General features: G+C 43.5%; 1 protein-coding gene across 1 annotated transcript in view; it reads left to right on the plus strand.

Moving 5' to 3' along the window:
- The window catches only part of LOC115471141 (dynein heavy chain 5, axonemal-like), a 766,968-nt gene that overhangs the window by 401,233 nt on the left and 348,895 nt on the right, over positions 1-16,840 (plus strand). Inside the window, 2 exon segments of the mRNA XM_030204834.1 lie at positions 9,699-9,905; positions 14,930-15,160. Of these exon segments, the coding sequence (XP_030060694.1) occupies positions 9,699-9,905; positions 14,930-15,160 (438 nt within the window).

Genomic DNA, 16,840 nt, shown 5'->3' on the forward strand with positions numbered 1-16,840 from the left:
CTTGGCAACATCTGAGAAGATCCAAACACAGCAACCCTAAACATGGAGTCCTTTATCCTAAAAATAATCAGTCCCTGTCCAGAACCAAAGCACATGTTATTAATATAGTAGGAGACTTGATTGGCACCAGACTCCTCCAGAAAGACCATCAGTTCTAGATTATCCATTGTCAATTGAACCAGCTATCCTGAGTCCTCTGCTTCCCTCCTTCTGGTCCAGTGTAAATTAAAAGTCCATGCCAACAGAGGAACAGACTGTGGCAGGACCTTCAAAACAGAAGTCACATATTTCTGGACATTTCTATAGATGGAACTGATGGGACATGTGGAAAGTTTAACAAATGTAAAGTCCTTCTTCACAGATAGTTCTCAGGAGCTTCATGCTTTCTGGGTTGAACATCAGAGTCCCAAACAAAGGCTTCCTCTCTCCCTTGAGACTCATTAATCTTTTCTTCCAGGCTTGTGACCCATTGTTTGACTGCAATTAAATCCTGTTGCAAATCAAAGTAAAGAAATAGGCCTTCATATTTCTTAGCAAGCTCTTGAATCCGAGTGAACAGGGAGCACTCTAAAACAGCCAATCCCTCCAATATTTATTTATTTATTTATAGCGTTTATATCCCACATATTCCCACCCAAGGGCAGGCCCAATGTGGCTTACAGGAATTTACAGAAAGCATACATTAAGTCTACAACAAACAGTCAATGGCATTGTAGTGAAAGAGGCTAGTAAGTAATAGCAGAGGTGGGGAAATGTGGAAAGAGAAATGGAATTCAATAGACAGCGGTGCGGGGCGGGTCAGGAGCATAAGCTTTCCCGAAAAAAGAAGGTCTTATGGTATTTTTTAAAGGTCGGATGATCAGGGGTGATTTTCACAAATTTGGGTAGACCATTCCACAGTTGTGCGCTAATGTAGGAAAAGGTGGAAGTGTAGGTGGTTTTATACTTGAGGCCTCTGTAGATTGGGTAGTGCAGATTTAGGTACAAGCGAGCTGATCTATGAACTAAAAATCAAAACAGTCAGGTCTCACCAAAGCAAATCTCACTGGAAAAACACCAGCACCTTCCTCTGCCTCAGGGATATACCTCTAGGAATAAAACCACATTATCAAGCAACCAGCTGACTGCCCATGTCTTCATCATTCACTGCTGAATTCTGTACACCCATGGCCACTCTGCTCCAGTTACAATCTACCCCTTCTTCCTCACGAGCAGGGTAGATGGATGAAGATCAGTGACATGGCAGCTGACTTTCTGGGTTCTGTGCTTCCCAGTGGCCTCAGTGGGAGAATTAGCACCTCTAGGTTATGCATAACATCAATTCCTGGAAAAAGCAAGGGACCTTCTTTCATTCCTGAAGCTCTCAACAGGCCACACAGAAGTAGGTCCACTGCCGCAGGTCAGCAGATGAAGGTGCTTATTGGTTCTTTGATGCAGAAGCTTGTCGCAGTGTAGAACTCTGCAGTTTTTCATTGCGCTTATGTCCTATCAGGAAATAGAAAAATCCGGAAAACAGAAAATGTAGGAGATCTGTGCAGAGCTGGTATCAGCATGTTGCCATCTTGGCTCTCCTCTCCCTCCATAATATTTCTTTCTGTACAGCTTTGCTGGAAAACCATTTTGCTTATATTTTGACCTATTTTCAGTTGTGTGTTTTTCTTTACTTGCTTTCTATATAGCACTAATCGTATTGGCAAAATATACACACATGAAGGTCAGTTTTCAGCAACTGCTTAACTTTGAATGGATTAGATATTTGTTTAAAGTTATGTGGATTTTCAGCAGCAGTAAACATACACATACTACCCCTGAAAATCCTTGTGTAATTTTCAAAGGATTTCTTATCTGTTTAAAGTTATACCTGGAATTCATGCATTCAGAACTTTGCACGTTAATTATCCATTCCCCACAGAACAGATAAGTTTGAATGCCAGCCTTCACCTGCCCCAACCCATTCTTCCTTCTTAAAGTTTATAACTTTGGTCATTTAGGGGCTCTTATACTAAGCTGCGTTAGGTGATACTGAGAGGCATAATCGAACAGGGCGCCCAAGTTTTCCTGAGGATGTAATCGCAGGACATCCCTGCGAAGGGGCAGGGAAACCCGTATTATCGAAACAAGATGGGCGTCCATCTTTCATTTCGATAATATGGTCAGGGATGCCCAAATCTCAACATTTAGGTCGACCTTAGAGATGGTCGTCCCCGATTTTTGGCGATAATAGAAACAGAGGACGCCCATCTCAGAAACGACCAAATCCAAGCCATTTGGTCGTGGGAGGAGCCAGCATTCATAGTGCACTGGTCCCCCTCGCATGCCAGGACACCAACCGGACACCCTAGGGGGCACTGCAGTGGACTTCAGGAAAAGCTCCCAGGTGCATAGCTCCCTTACCTTGTATGCAGTGCCACCCAACCCCCCCCAAAACCCACTCCCACAAGTGTACACCACTACCAAAGCCCTTAGGGATGAAGGGGGGCACCTAGATGTGGGTACAGTGGGTTTGTGGTGGGTTTTGGAGGGTTCACATTTACCACCACAAGTGTAACAGGTAGGGGGGTGGGCCTGGGTCTGCCTGCCTGAAGTGCACTGCACTACCCCCTAAAACTGCTCCAGGGACCTGCATACTGCTGTCATGGAGCTGGGTATGATATTTGAGGCTGGCATAGAGGCTAGAAAATATATATATTTTTTTTTAGGGTGGGAGGGGGTTAGTGACCACTGGGGGAGTAAGGGGAGGTCATCCCCGATTCCCTCCGGTGGTCATCTGATTATTTAGGGCACATTTTTGTGCCTTGGTCATAAAAAAAGGACCAAGTAAAGTCGGCCAAGTGTTTGTCAGGGATGCACTTCTTTTTTCCATTATCGGCCGAGGACGCCCATGTGTTAAGGATGCCCCAGTCCCGCCTTCGCTATGAACTTTGGTCATCCCCGTGACGGAAAGCAGTTGAGGACGCCCAAAATTATACCGATTTGGGCGACCCTTTGAGAAGGACGCCCATCTTGCGATTTGTGTTGAAAGATGGGCGCCCTTCTCTTTTGAAAATAAGCCTGACTGTGTGCCTAACTCAGCAAAAAATGGACTACCACAGGACGCACTACAGCGCTCCGCAGTAGTTTTTGAATGTGTGCACTTTAACCACATGCTAAACAATTGTTTTGGGTGGAGGGGGGGGGGTTGAGGGGGCATGTCCGGGGCAGAGAGTGGCCATTCCTGATCTAACTGTTAGCGCATGGATAACGCAGGAGACCTTACCACCTAAAAATAGGAGGGAGTAAGTGCTCTCATGATAGTTTTTAAATATGGCCATGCACTAATGGTCATGTAAGCGCATGGCTATTAATGGAAAAAATAGAAAATTGGGTTTTTATGGCCACAGTAAACATGGCCTTAGTGCACGGGAAAGACACACATAAGTGCTGTGCTAAGGTCTGTTTTTACCGCAGCGTAGTAAAAGGATCCCTTAGCAATTTATACCACAAAAACAATACACACATCCAGTGAGATTAAAAGAATAAGCAGTCGTGCAGTCAGCACCACCCTGACAACAAAACTACTTTTAATTATCAACCCCAAGATATTTACTTTATCTCTGCTAGTCACTTCAAAGAAACTTATTTGTACTACCAATATTCAGAGCTGATATCTTAAAGCTATCCAAGCAACTTAGAACAGATTGTTTAATACAGCTTTTGGATAACTTCCAGCTTTGCCAGACTGCTCTGGCAGCTCCCAGAGCAGATCTGTCTGACCACATATTCCACAGCACTGCTGCAGAATATCTGGCCAGGAGCTGGTCAGTGGAAATTCACTGGGTAGGGGCCACTCTGTTAATTCCCATTGAATATTGACCCCATTTATTTTAAGTTGCAATAACAGAACATTTAACTAAGACATGGATACAGTACAGAAAGAAAAGAGTCTGACAGGCTGCATATTAAAATAAATGTCAGCAGACATCACAAACTGTTAATATATTGTTGCAAGAGACTCCGTTCTTATGGTATGGTTGCACTTTTTTACTGTGACTCCCTCATATTTACAATATATATCAAGTCTACAGATTTCCACCAGAAAGTATTACTTAAGAACGTAAAATCTTTCTAACAGCTCTGAATATTTTGACAAGCAATAGACAGCATGACTTTAAGTAATTTCCCTTTATGTGGTGGTAGATCATCAGAATATCTAGACATTTCCAGATAATTATATAGCAAGATAGCTGTGTTTGGAGGTGGAGAACTTTTCTAATCACTTTCTGCCAAAAAGGTTGAACATTAGCACAGAAAAATAAGATACGATCAAAGGTCCTTGTTTCTTATAAGCAAAACCAACACAGATTAAAAACAAAAGGATTAACTTTACCTAGTTGGTGTCACCACTAGGGAATGCATTAGGGGGCAAGTCCTGATCTTGACGACTAGTTAAGCTGAGTGAGCAGGCCTTGAAGTCCTGGTACTGAAAAGGAGCTGTAGCCTTCTTGCTATTTCTACTCCTCCCTCCCCCACTCAGAACTAGCCCAACCTAACCCTACCGGAGTTTTTTCTTTAAATAACCACAATTCTCTGAGGACAAGCAGGTATGATATTCTCACGTGTAGATGACGTCATCCATGGAGCCTGGTGCGGATGCTGTCATGGTGCACTGTCACTTTAAAACTTTGATGGCGGTATAAAAGAGCAGATCACACAAGGAAAATCTCCTTTGAAACACTTTATTCATATGAGGTCTAAAACTAAAATAAGCTCAACATTGGTCTGTTTTACCCACGCAATGGTTGCGTCAGGGGCTATGATAACTAATGTCAAACAGAACAAGCAATATGTTAGTGAAAAATAATAAATAGTCATGAAACATACATAATAATTAGATACCACAATATATAAAATGGACCAATCTAAGACATAATAAATACATAAAATGGATGGGTGTCTTCCCGCCAACGCTCCTGCGCAGGTCCAGCAGTCTGTTGTTTTTTTTGTGGAGCAGTTGTTTTTCTAATCTCTCCTCAGTATGTCAAACTTTTGCCTTTTGGTGCTTTCCCTTTTTTGGGATATATTTTTCTTTTTCTCTATTAATTTTGTTCAATTTACTCATTTTTAAAATTATTTTTCATTTTCTCATTTTTTGGCCTTTGGGGCTTTTGAGCTCTTCTTTTGCCTTCTTCAACTATTTTCGTGTACCTGACTACTTACTTCCCTAGACCATAGAGCCTTTTGACTTTGCGTCAACCGTTTTTCCCTCCATGTCAACGAGGGTGCCGAGTGGCTTTAAGAAGTGTACGTGATGCAATCGGACTGTTTCAGGCACAGACGCCCAAGCCTGCTAGGAGCTCTCTGCCTAAACTTATGGACTGCTTCCTCCCCCTTTTGGATTCTGCCATTAGCTCGTTTCACTTCAAAGTTGAAAATAAACCCGTTTCTGTTCATCCCTTGATAGTAAGATTCATGGAAGGTTTATTTCATACCAAACCTCCTATTGAACCACCTCCTGTGGTTTGGGATCTTAATGTCATCCTCACAGCTCTCATGAAACCTCCTTTTGAACCACTTCATTCCTGTTCTCTGAAGTTCCTCAGATATAACAGTGTTCTTAATAGCTCTTACTTCTGCCAGAAGAGTAAGTGAACTTCAAGTTCTTGTGGCAGACCAAACTTACACCTGGTTCTACCACAACAAGGTTGTACTCCAAACTCACCACAAATTCCTCTCTAAAGTGGTATTGGAGTTGTACCTCAGTCATTCTATTGTACTTCTTGTCTTCCTAAACCATACTCTCATCCTGGAGAAGCAGCACTGCATACCTTAGACTGCAAGCGAGTTGTAGTGTATTATCTGGAGCACATAAGTATTTTGTATCCTTTGAAGATTAAGGATACCTATCACCAACTGTACTATCTCTGTTTGGCTGGCTGACTGTCCTGCTTATAATCGAAAGAGAAAAACGCCTATATTGCGACCCAAATCTTGGGAGATGGGTGTTTTTCTGGCAAAGGCGCCCAAATCGGTATAATTGAAAGCCGATTTTGGGCGTTTCCAACTGCACTCCATCGCGGAAACGAATAAAGTTGACGGGGGGGGGGGGGGTGTCGGAGGCAGGACTGGGGCGTGGTTAGCAGCCGAGGAGAGATGGGCGTCTTTAGCTGATAATCGAAAAAAAGGCGTTTTTACCGCGACTTTGGGTCACTTTTTTTGGACCCTTTTTTTCACAAACAAGTCCCAAAAAAGTGCCCCAACTGACCAGATGACCACTGGAGGGAATCGAGGATGACCTCCCTGGACTCCCCCAGTGGTCACTAACCCCCTCCCACCAAAAAAAACCCACTTTACAAACTTTTTTTCCAGCCTGTATGCCACCCTCAAATGCCGTACCCACCTTCATGACAGCAGAATATGTTCGATCCTCTCACAGCCTTTCCCTGGGTCAGATGTGGCTCTCGGGTGCACTACAGGGTCACATCAGCATTGCATTGTGGTGGGTGTAGGGTATTGGGCTCCGTGATTTCATTAGCTTGTGTTACAGTCTCACAACGTTGGTAGTTGGAAGGCTCTTCTCCCATGGTGCTTTTCCCCCTGCCTACTGGGTCAGAGTGTGCCCTGTTGTGTTTTCGGTAGTCCATGAGGTAGTGGCCATTTTTGTTAGCCAGTTTTAGATCCCTTCCATGTGTTAGCCACGTTAGAGAACTTAGTTCTTACCTTGAATGTGGCTGAAAGAGGGCATTGTACAGCATTCTGCCAGCTCTGACCTGCTAATCTCACTACCAGGGAGACTCGTTGCCAGTGGTGGGGCACAACCTCTGATCTGCAGTTAACTGTGAGTAAGCGTGCTTATTCCAATAAAGGACGTTTTCGGAGAGATTAGTCTTCAGGTGTCAACTGGTATGCCAATGTTATATAGCAGCAATAAGTCCTAGAGGCCTGCGTGTATGCAGGTCCCTGGAGCACTTTTAGTGGGTACCGCGGTGCACTTCAGCCAGGTGGACCCAGGCCCATCCCCCACTACCTGTAACACTTGTGCTGGTAAATGGGAGGCCTCCAAAGCCCACTGTACCCACATGTAGGTGCCCCCTTCACCCCTAAGAGCTATGGTAGTGTTATACATTTGTCGGTAGTGGGTTTTGGGGGAGGAGGGTTAGGAGCTCAGCACCCGTGGTAAGGGAGCTATGCATGTGGGAGCTTTTTCTGAAGTCCACCGCACTGACCTAGGGTGCCCAGTTGGTGTCCTGGCATATCAGGGGGGCGAGTGTACTACGAATCGTGGCCCCTCCTACGACCAAATGGCTTGGATTAGGATGTTTTTGAGCTGGGCGTTTTTAGTTTCCATTATCGCTAAAAAAAAAACAAACGCCCAGCTCAAAAATGTCCATTTTTTTGAAAATACGGTTTGGCCCGCCCCTTCACGGACCCTTTCTCGGAGATAAACGCCCATGGAGATAGGCGTTTCCGTTCGATTATGCCCCTCCACATCTCCTACAGGTATACTCAGGCTGGGCTGACTCTTCATGGCCGGGTCACTGCTCACAATGTATTAGCCATTGCGGCTTCAGTAGCCCTTTTCTGCTCTGTCTCCATTGAAGAATTTTGCAAAGTGGCTACTTGGTCTTTTATCCACACCTTCACTGCTCACTACTGTCTGTAGCAGCATTCTAGGTGGGATAATCGTTTTGGACCAGCACTCCTGCAAAATCTTTTTACTACTTGTCAACCCTTTTTTTCCACCAAGCTCACTATCTACTTTGTTGCCAAAAATCCATTTATGTTGTCATCCTAGTAGATAGTGAGTCCCACATTTGAGAACATTATGCCTGCTTGTCTTCAGAGAAGGCTAAGTTACTTACCTTTAGCAGGTGTTCTCTGAGGAGAGCAGGCATAGATTCTCACATTGCTCCCACCTTCCCGTGGAGTTGTCCTCTTAGCTTTAGTAGTGTACTGCTGGTCCCGGGCTCGAGCATTGGATGGGAAGGTACCTGAGCATGTGCGATGGGGGCACTGCCTTAAAGAGTTAAAGTGACAGTGCACTTCGCAGTGTCCACACTGGGCTCCATGGATGACATCACCGACGTGAGAATATTTAGTGGTACATAACTGGTTAGTGCTGCTGAACTCTGCTAACTGACCCTTCTCTAAGTGCTAGGTTAGGTGTTGTCTAGGGCCGGAGCTTGGGCAGAGCCAGCACTTAGCCAGTTAGCAGCAATATTCAGTCTGCTAACTGGCTGAGCACGTAAAATTAGGACAGCCAAAAAGGCTGTCTAACGTTATGTGACAAGTTAAATTACCCTGGTCTGAATATTGGCCAATGCCCAGTTAACGTCCGGGTCAGCGCACATTCCCGGATACTCAATGCCGGGAGTTGTGCATGCCCTGGCATTGAATATCTGAGGTTAGGTCAGCTTGCGGCTGGAAGCAGCTTAAAGCCATTTGCCAGTGTGGCCTGAATACTAGCCCCAAAATGTATTATTTATAAACGCCTAGGAATAGAATCCCAATGATATACATGTATAAAATGACCTTTTTTAATACATGTAGACCTTCTAAATTCACTTCCTAAATGTTTGACAGTGCCTTGATGGAGTGCCAAATATTTAGAAATGGTCTTGAATACCGGTTCAAAATGATGAGTATCAACTACTCTTTTTCATAGTTCCTGACTAAATTCAATGGCAAAAACCAAAACTCAGCTTTATTCTGCATTGTGGTATGAGGGAATGAGTGGCATAGTAGAAGGTGTCCCTATAAAAACTCCCTCACTGAGGTTACAGTTCACCCACCTTTTCATAGGTGGCACTAATTTGCTGACACTGAGGCTGTTAGAGGGGTGGGGCTCAGGCCAGGAGGATGTTAAATGCTCTGAGTCAGTGAGAGAGAGAGAGGCCCCAAGTGCAGAGGATCCAAGGGTGGCAAGCAGGGCTGCAGTACCTGAGAAGAGCCTGGGGGGAAAGAGTGGTCTTAAAAGGGAGTTCTACCCTATAACTAACAGAGAAGAAGAGGATTGAGGTTGGACAAGTATGTCTTACAACCTGGTAGGCAATATGACTTGGGAAGTTGGTGAAAGTGGAATAGTGGGGATTCCAGGAAGAAACAAGGTAGTTAGGTTACTGGAAGAAGGGGTGACCAAGTGTGTGCTGTAGGCCTACAAGAACAGACCACGGAAAAGAAAGCTTGTGACTATAAGAAGTGACAATGTATATTTGCAAAAGAACAAATAGGATACTAATGTAGTCAAAAGGATGCAAATAGGGACTTTTTAGAATTTAGATCTGACCTGTGGAGAGAACAGGTTACACATTTCTCTGCATGTAAATAAATGTTTTCCTTCCACCTTTAACCCCTGACTGGCTGTATTTATTGAAGACCTCCTGTACAACTACGCTTACACAATCATAGGTGGGATCAACCAATTAATAGTGCTAAGGAAACTAAAGGTTTATTTACTGTGTCACATGATTCTGAATTAGCCTTATTATTTCTACCTTGCACATTACCTGCTGTTTTTTTTTTTTTTTGGGGGGGGGGGGGGTTGCCACAATATTTGTTTGCTTTGCATATTATTTTGAGTGTTCCATTGACATTTTTTTAATTTGTCCATTGACCGTCTGTGGAGAGGTGTTTTTCTAGCTTTTAATGCCAGAATAATTGGATGGCACAAGCTTGAATTACTGGAATCACTTTGATTTATTAACTTTCTTCTTCTATTATAGATGTTACCAACCCCAGCTAAATTCCATTATATCTTCAACCTACGAGACCTAAGCCGTATCTGGCAGGGAATCCTTAACGTCACCTCTGAAGTCTGTCAGAGCACTGATGTAATGGTGGCTCTCTTCAAGCATGAGTGCACACGTGTTATAGCAGACAGATTTATTGACCAGAAGGACAAAGACTGGTTTGAAACCACAATGAATAAGGTCTGTGTGCCTTCTAGAATATTATTGGTGGAAGGAGAAAAGTTTGTTTTCTGTTAAGTTTTATATTCATGCGTTGTTGTTGTTGTTATTATTATTATCACCACAGATTCGTAGGGGTTTTATCTTTTTCTTTATTATTATTATTATTATCATACATAATAATCAAACAAAAGAACTAACTGAATAAAGCAAAGAGAGAAAATCTTTCCCTACCAGACTCCCCCCCCCCCCAAAAAAAAAAAAAAAATAAACCCATCATATATCTGCTCTTGGTCCCTCAGCTATATGTTAAGCCGTATTGTAGAAAATCTTTAGCATCATATCTATTTTAGTTGAATGTTCTAATGTATGCTTATTAGGTGTCCCGTTAAATGGCGAACTTTAAATGATCCTTCACAAATGCTATAATAGCTTGTACTTATCATAGAACATAAGCATTTTTATATCAAAAAATTACTGCAGTTTCTTTCTACTCAAGATTCAGAGGACCTCAGCATGGGTGCCTGGCTGGCTGGTAAATTCAATGCTGCCCAGAGCTTTTGCAAAATCGTCACCGGTCACTGAACAATCTTAAAGATTTTTAATATTTTTACCATTTTAATAATATTAATAATGCTCAAACTTGTCAAGTTTTGTTATTAGTTAAATTTAGTACTTAGCTTTTAAATAAACATAGTCATCTCTCGTTCGTGGCATTTACCTGTTTCATCACATTCCAAACCTGGCAGCGGCAGTGATTTCCATATGCTGCCTCTTCCCAATACTGCAGCCATCTCTCTGATGTAACTTCCTGTTTCGTCAGAGCCGCAGTAAAAGGAAGAGGCAGGTGCCGATAGCAGGGCAGCGTATGGGAATCGCTGCCGGGTTTGGAAAATGACTAAACAGGTAAATGCTGGGGGGGGGGGGGGGGGGGGGGGGAGTGGCATCTGAGCCTGGGGGGTGGATTCTTAGCTCCACCTCAGGCAGCATCTTGCCTTGGGCCGGCACTGCCTCCAAGGGTGTCTGTGAGATCTACCAGAATCCACTTTGGCCTCATCTTCTGCTCATTCTGTCCACCAACCTAGGACTGTGGAGATTTTGCAGCTTGCTTGAATATTCCTACCAGTGTTCTGCCAGGTCTACCCCAACAAGTGGTGTGCTGGAGCTGGCTCTCACGAGCTCACGAGAGCCAGTTGTTAAGTTTTTAAGAATTATGGAAGCCGATTGTTAAAGTAGCCCCCCCCCCCCCCATGGCTATTTTAACAACTGGCTCCCAAAATGTGGGCTTGGGCCCCCTCCTGAATTTTCTTTTACTTGGCTGGTGGGGATGCTGAGCCTGTGAGAGAAGTCCCAGCATGCTGCTCAAAGCCAGAAACAAGCAGCGGGGAATGGTGACAGTCCATTTATTGGCTGGTGGAGCTCGTCCTTCCTGCAAGCAAAGGCATGCATAGCATGCCCGCACAAGGGGAGGGGGAAAGAGGCATGCGTTGCCCCCGCCAGTCTACCTCTGGTCCCCCCCCAAATTGCAGGGCTGGCTATGCCTTGAGAGCCCATTGTTAAAAATTTACCAGCACACCCCTGACCCCATCCCACTCAGACCTCCTATCCTGCCACCCTGTGCTCCTTCCAGCCATCTGCCAATTTCTGGTAAAGCTTTTGCAGCCCACGCACATATTCCTTCCAGCATTCTCTAGTGTGAATCCCAGGTCCACCCCAATCCACTCAGACTTCTGCACCTTCTAGCCACCTGTCATGTTCCAGTTGAGGTTTTGTAGCCCATCTGCTTCTTCATCTCAGCACTTTCTTGGGTGACTCCTTGGTCCGCTATGCACAGATAAGACAAAATAAAACTATATCTGCCAAAGAAAGAAACAGGTGGTGTGGGTTGTTGTACCTGTTTTGGATAGAAATAGGTAAAAAGTGGGATGTTTGACCACGGAAATACAAATCCTGGAGACAATATCATAAACACTCTTTATTGAAAAAAAGACTCAACACAACAGTTGTGTTTTGGCCTACGGGCCTGCATCAGGAGTCTCCCGCTATGACGTAGCATATATGAATCTGAAATGCCTGAAACACGATTTGGTCCGTGTGATGAACCAAACGTAAAGTGATTGGCTATATTACAAAAGTGGTCTTGAAAAAGACCTTTCGTGGTAAGCTTGTCCGTAGCGGGTCACTAGGAGCGCAGCATGGAACGTGTTTTGGATGCCATCTTTTCAGAATTAGACTAGAGATTATCAAAAGAATAAATTAAAATTGCTGAAGCCTGTGACTCTTTGTTAAGGTGTGACAAAATAGGCATTCATTCACTCTTGCAGAAATACTCATACCTTCTAAAAATAAATCCTCACCTTGAGGTTGCAGAAATGAATATTCTCAGTCTCTGATCACTTCAAAAAGAAGTGATTCCAATGATGTACCCAAATTACAAGAAACTCATTCTCTTAGCTATAATATTCCCCAAGGTGACAGCCACATCAGAACAAAGCTTTTTGGCAATAGGACGGATTAGAAACTGATTGTGTTCAATGATGGGAAAAGATATATTTTTGGCCTTGGCTCTTCACGTTGAAGCAAGTTTAACAGCAGAGCTAAATGCCAAGAACATTGTGAATGTTTATGCTAACAGGAGAGAAAGAGAACTTCATTTACATTAAGTTGAATACAATTTGTTTTCATTTTTGTTCACCTTATTGTTCTTATACGATTGTTTTAAAGAAGCATATGCACAAAAAAAAATGGTCTGCAAACAGTGTACCCATACAAACTCATGGAGCTATGTGTTTTAGCTTCAGTCCCAGAGGTGCTAATGATCTCCAGATAATATCATACCTACTGGTTTTAGATCATTTTGAAGCTGTGTGGTCATTTGACAGATGTTCTCGGAGTAGCGAACACTTCCAGATGACTTTTTTGATTTGAACAAATGTGCAAAGTTTAACTATGCTTTACACTTGGCTTTTTCCCCTCAGGCTTTTCATCAGTTTGTTTAAATAGTGTGTGAAGGAAGTAGGTGGTACATGGCTGGGTTCCTATAGGATCACTCCCTCATAGAGACAGAGTGAGCCAGCTTAGGGTAGATGGACTTATACCTGCTGTGTCAGAGGGGCAGGGCTCAGGTAGGGAGGTGAGAAAATACCCTGAAGTAGAACAGATCAGGGAGGCGCCGAGACAAGAGGTCTCCAAGGAGGCAGTGAGAGAGGTCTGAGTCAAGACGGCTCAAGGGAGCAGCTCTAACAGAAGACTTCCCAGCAACCGATACGGAGAGAGAGAGAAGGCTATAAGTCCTAAAGGAAGAGTAGCCTGAGCTTCTCTTTCCCTTTCTTGTTTTCTTACACGTTATATGTTGCAATCTTCTTAGCAAAATCTGCTCACAGTTCAATTATTTAGATATTTTTTCAATTTTATAAATCACTGTGCCAGTATAGCCAAATGGAGGTATATTTATTTATGACATTTATATCCCACATTATCTCAAATATGATTCAAGTTCAATGTGACTCACGATATAACAAAAATAGAACTGACAAGGTGTTCTGATTACATAGAACAAAGTGTATATATATATATATATAGGATAGAATGTGAATATGTAAACTGTCTTCTCCTGTTACTCCAGTGTTTTCCCCCTTGCCTATATCATACAGAGTACTAGGATAATGAGGAAGGGAAGGAGAAAGGGAGATCGATCTGGGCTTTGGAGAAGGCTGGGGTGGTAGAGGAAGGGGAGAGTGCTAACCTCAGGCCTAGGGAAGGAATGATGGAAAATGTGTTCTCACTGTGCTAATTCATGAGAATCTGAGTGGAGGGACCATAAAAGAAGCTTCCTCTGATGCTCGCTCATTTCATTGAAAATCTTTGCTGTTTGATATATTTGCTTGCTATCTAGTTTTTTTTTCAGGGGGGAGGGGATAACCATAATGAATATGTATAAGCTGTATGTATGCAAATATGGCATCCAATCTGACTACCTCAGCCTTTTCTCATCCCCTCCTCAAAATAAAACAGTCAAATTAAACCCTTGGAGTTCAGTAAGCACAAGTTGAATCTTTGAAAATTTGGTACTACTGATCACAAGTTTCAAACTTTTAAAAATTCAACCCTTTTTCAGGTCTGTTTCAAGTAGTGGTGTAACCAGATGGCCAATTTAGGGAGAGCTTGAAAAAGTAAACTGGATGGGACCAAAGGTTCTTCACTGCCACCTCCTACTTGGTGTCCCCCCAAACTCAAAGAAATACTTGAGCTGGCAAGGATCTGCAAGCCCCGAAGACCACATCACCAAATGGACTCTTAAAACTTGGACTGCCAGCAGTAGTGTCCCTGTGCTACTGCTGCTACTGTCTCTGGCGGCCTCAACACATGTTCAGTTTTATGCATGCGTGGAAACTGAGCATGGGTGGGGTGGGGTGGCGGCAGCTGCTGGCAGCCCAAGCTTTAAGTCCGTTCAGTGGGGGGGGGGGGGGGGGAGGAGGTCTTCAACTGGTGGGGTTTGCGGATCCCCGCCAGCCGCACTAAGGAAGCGCAAATTTTAGGTAGGCCTGAGCCCAAAGTGGGTGGGCCTTGGCCCCTCTGTGGCTACACCACTGGTTTCAGGATGACCTCCTGCAGAACACACAGTGAGGAGAGAGCGTCAGAATGGAAAGATCTAGATTAGTAAGCAGAGTGGCTTTTCTCTGGTTTGTCTGTTCAAGGCTAAACCCCTCCCCCACCCCTTTGCTACAGGTTGCCTGGAGGGGAGGGGCTGAAGCAGGACACTCCCTGCTGCTCTCTTAAGTCTAAAAAGAAATGGTGAAATTTCACTCTGAGCTATCCTTTCAGAAGTTAAGCCCTGATCATCATGACCATACTGTATTTATGTTTTACAAGTCATTTATTTGAAAAACAATTCTCTGTCCAAGTATGACATTGGTCTTGGTACTCCAATGCCCAGAGCTGGAAAGTCAATTGAGGTAAAAGGAAATGTTTGCCACATAGAAAAGCCAGTAGTATATGTTGTGGTCCGTAGATAACAGCATTTAATTACTTCTGCTTGTTTATAGGTTGCTTCTGAAGACCATGGCCAGGACCTAGTGGATAGCGCTCCTAAGGAACCATACTTTGTGGATTTCCTACGTGATGCCCAAGAGGCTACTGGAGATGAACCAGAAGATGCAGAATTGGAAACTCCTAAAATTTATGAGGCCATCCCATCTTTGAAGCAGTTATCTGAGAGGCTGGACATGTACATGCAGCAATATAATGAAGCTGTCAGAGGATCCAGGATGGATCTTGTGTTTTTCAAGGTATTTCAGCATGTGTGGAGAACAGGAATGTGCTTGAGCAGCAGGCAGAAGAGATCAAGCTTTCCTGCTACCAATCACACTGCCTAACACGAAGGGACACAGTGATGCATCTTTGCTAGTAATGATAGTTGTGACATTGAATTTGATATGTGACAAATAAACCAAACACAAACCCTTCAGACTGAGATACAGTCAGTATTTACATATCCTGAAAGGGTTTATAATTTAAATAGGTCATTTTAGAAAGGCTTTTCACGTGTTATACCAGATGTTCTAAATGGGAAGAGCCATTTCTAAAAGTAAGTGTAAAAACTATGAGTAGGCAGTGATCCTATGCATGCTTTTACACACTTTTTTAATGGGAGTTCTTAGGGGTGAAGTTGAGAGGAGTTTAGGATTTACATATACATTCTGCAAAATGCAAAGAATATGTGTAGATGCCATTAGATACACATGTATCTTTTTACACATACATGTGTAAGCAGTAATTTTAGAAGAGAAAGTATGCATGCACTTTCCTTTTGTAGAATTGTTACTTACATGCACACTAACCACTTCAACCTGTACAGCTGGTGCTGAAATTGCCCACTAAGTTAGTTATCTGAAACAATAGAGAATGTAGCTTGCTCAAGGTCACAAGGGAAATCAGTAGGAAGAGTATTTGTCTTACTGATTTGTCCAAAGTCAGTAAATTATGAGAATAGCAAAGTTAATTAATTCTATGCTAATAACCGCTTGTCTTTTTTAAATGAGGAAGTTCACAGAACACCATGTGCTTTTATGCTGTGCAAACTGAGATTCAAACAACAAGGAACTACATGCTGTTGCTGCACATAAGTTTGCCTTTACCATCTAGGTGACATCTCAGTCTTTATCTTCGTGGGTGTGGCTTGGATCTCTTTCAGGGAGAGAAAACTAACAACTTATAGCAGCAGCTTCAGAGAGCATTTTCCATCTCACAGATAGGCTGCAGAGAATACCTTCTCCTGCTTTAGACTTAGCCTGGCCTCAGAATGACATCCTATAGTATATCTCCTATCAAACTGAGCTCTCTTTTTCATCAAGCACTGCCATTTCCTCCCCTCACCCTCCCCACTGACAGTTTGAACTTCGTGGGTGTGGCTTGGATCTCTTTCAGGGAGAGAAAACTAACAACTTATAGCAGCAGCTTCAGAGAGCATTTTCCATCTCACAGATAGGCTGCAGAGAATACCTTCTCCTGCTTTAGACTTAGCCTGGCCTCAGAATGACATCCTATAGTATATCTCCTATCAAACTGAGCTCTCTTTTTCATCAAGCACTGCCATTTCCTCCCCTCACCCTCCCCACTGACAGTTTGAACTTCGTGGGTGTGGCTTGGATCTCTTTCAGGGAGAGAAAACTAACAACTTATAGCAGCAGCTTCAGAGAGCATTTTCCATCTCACAGATAGGCTGCAGAGAATACCTTCTCCTGCTTTAGACTTAGCCTGGCCTCAGAATGACATCCTATAGTATATCTCCTATCAAACTGAGCTCTCTTTTTCATCAAGCACTGCCATTTCCTCCCCTCACCCTCCCCACTGACAGCTTGAACTTCGTGGGTGTGGCTTGGATCTCTTTCAGGGAGAGAAAACTAACAACTTATAGCAGCAGCTTCAGAGAGCATTTTCCATCTCACAGATAGGCT

The sequence above is a fragment of the Microcaecilia unicolor genome, chromosome 1, assembly GCF_901765095.1.
Source record: "Microcaecilia unicolor chromosome 1, aMicUni1.1, whole genome shotgun sequence".
NCBI lineage: Eukaryota > Metazoa > Chordata > Amphibia > Gymnophiona > Siphonopidae > Microcaecilia > Microcaecilia unicolor.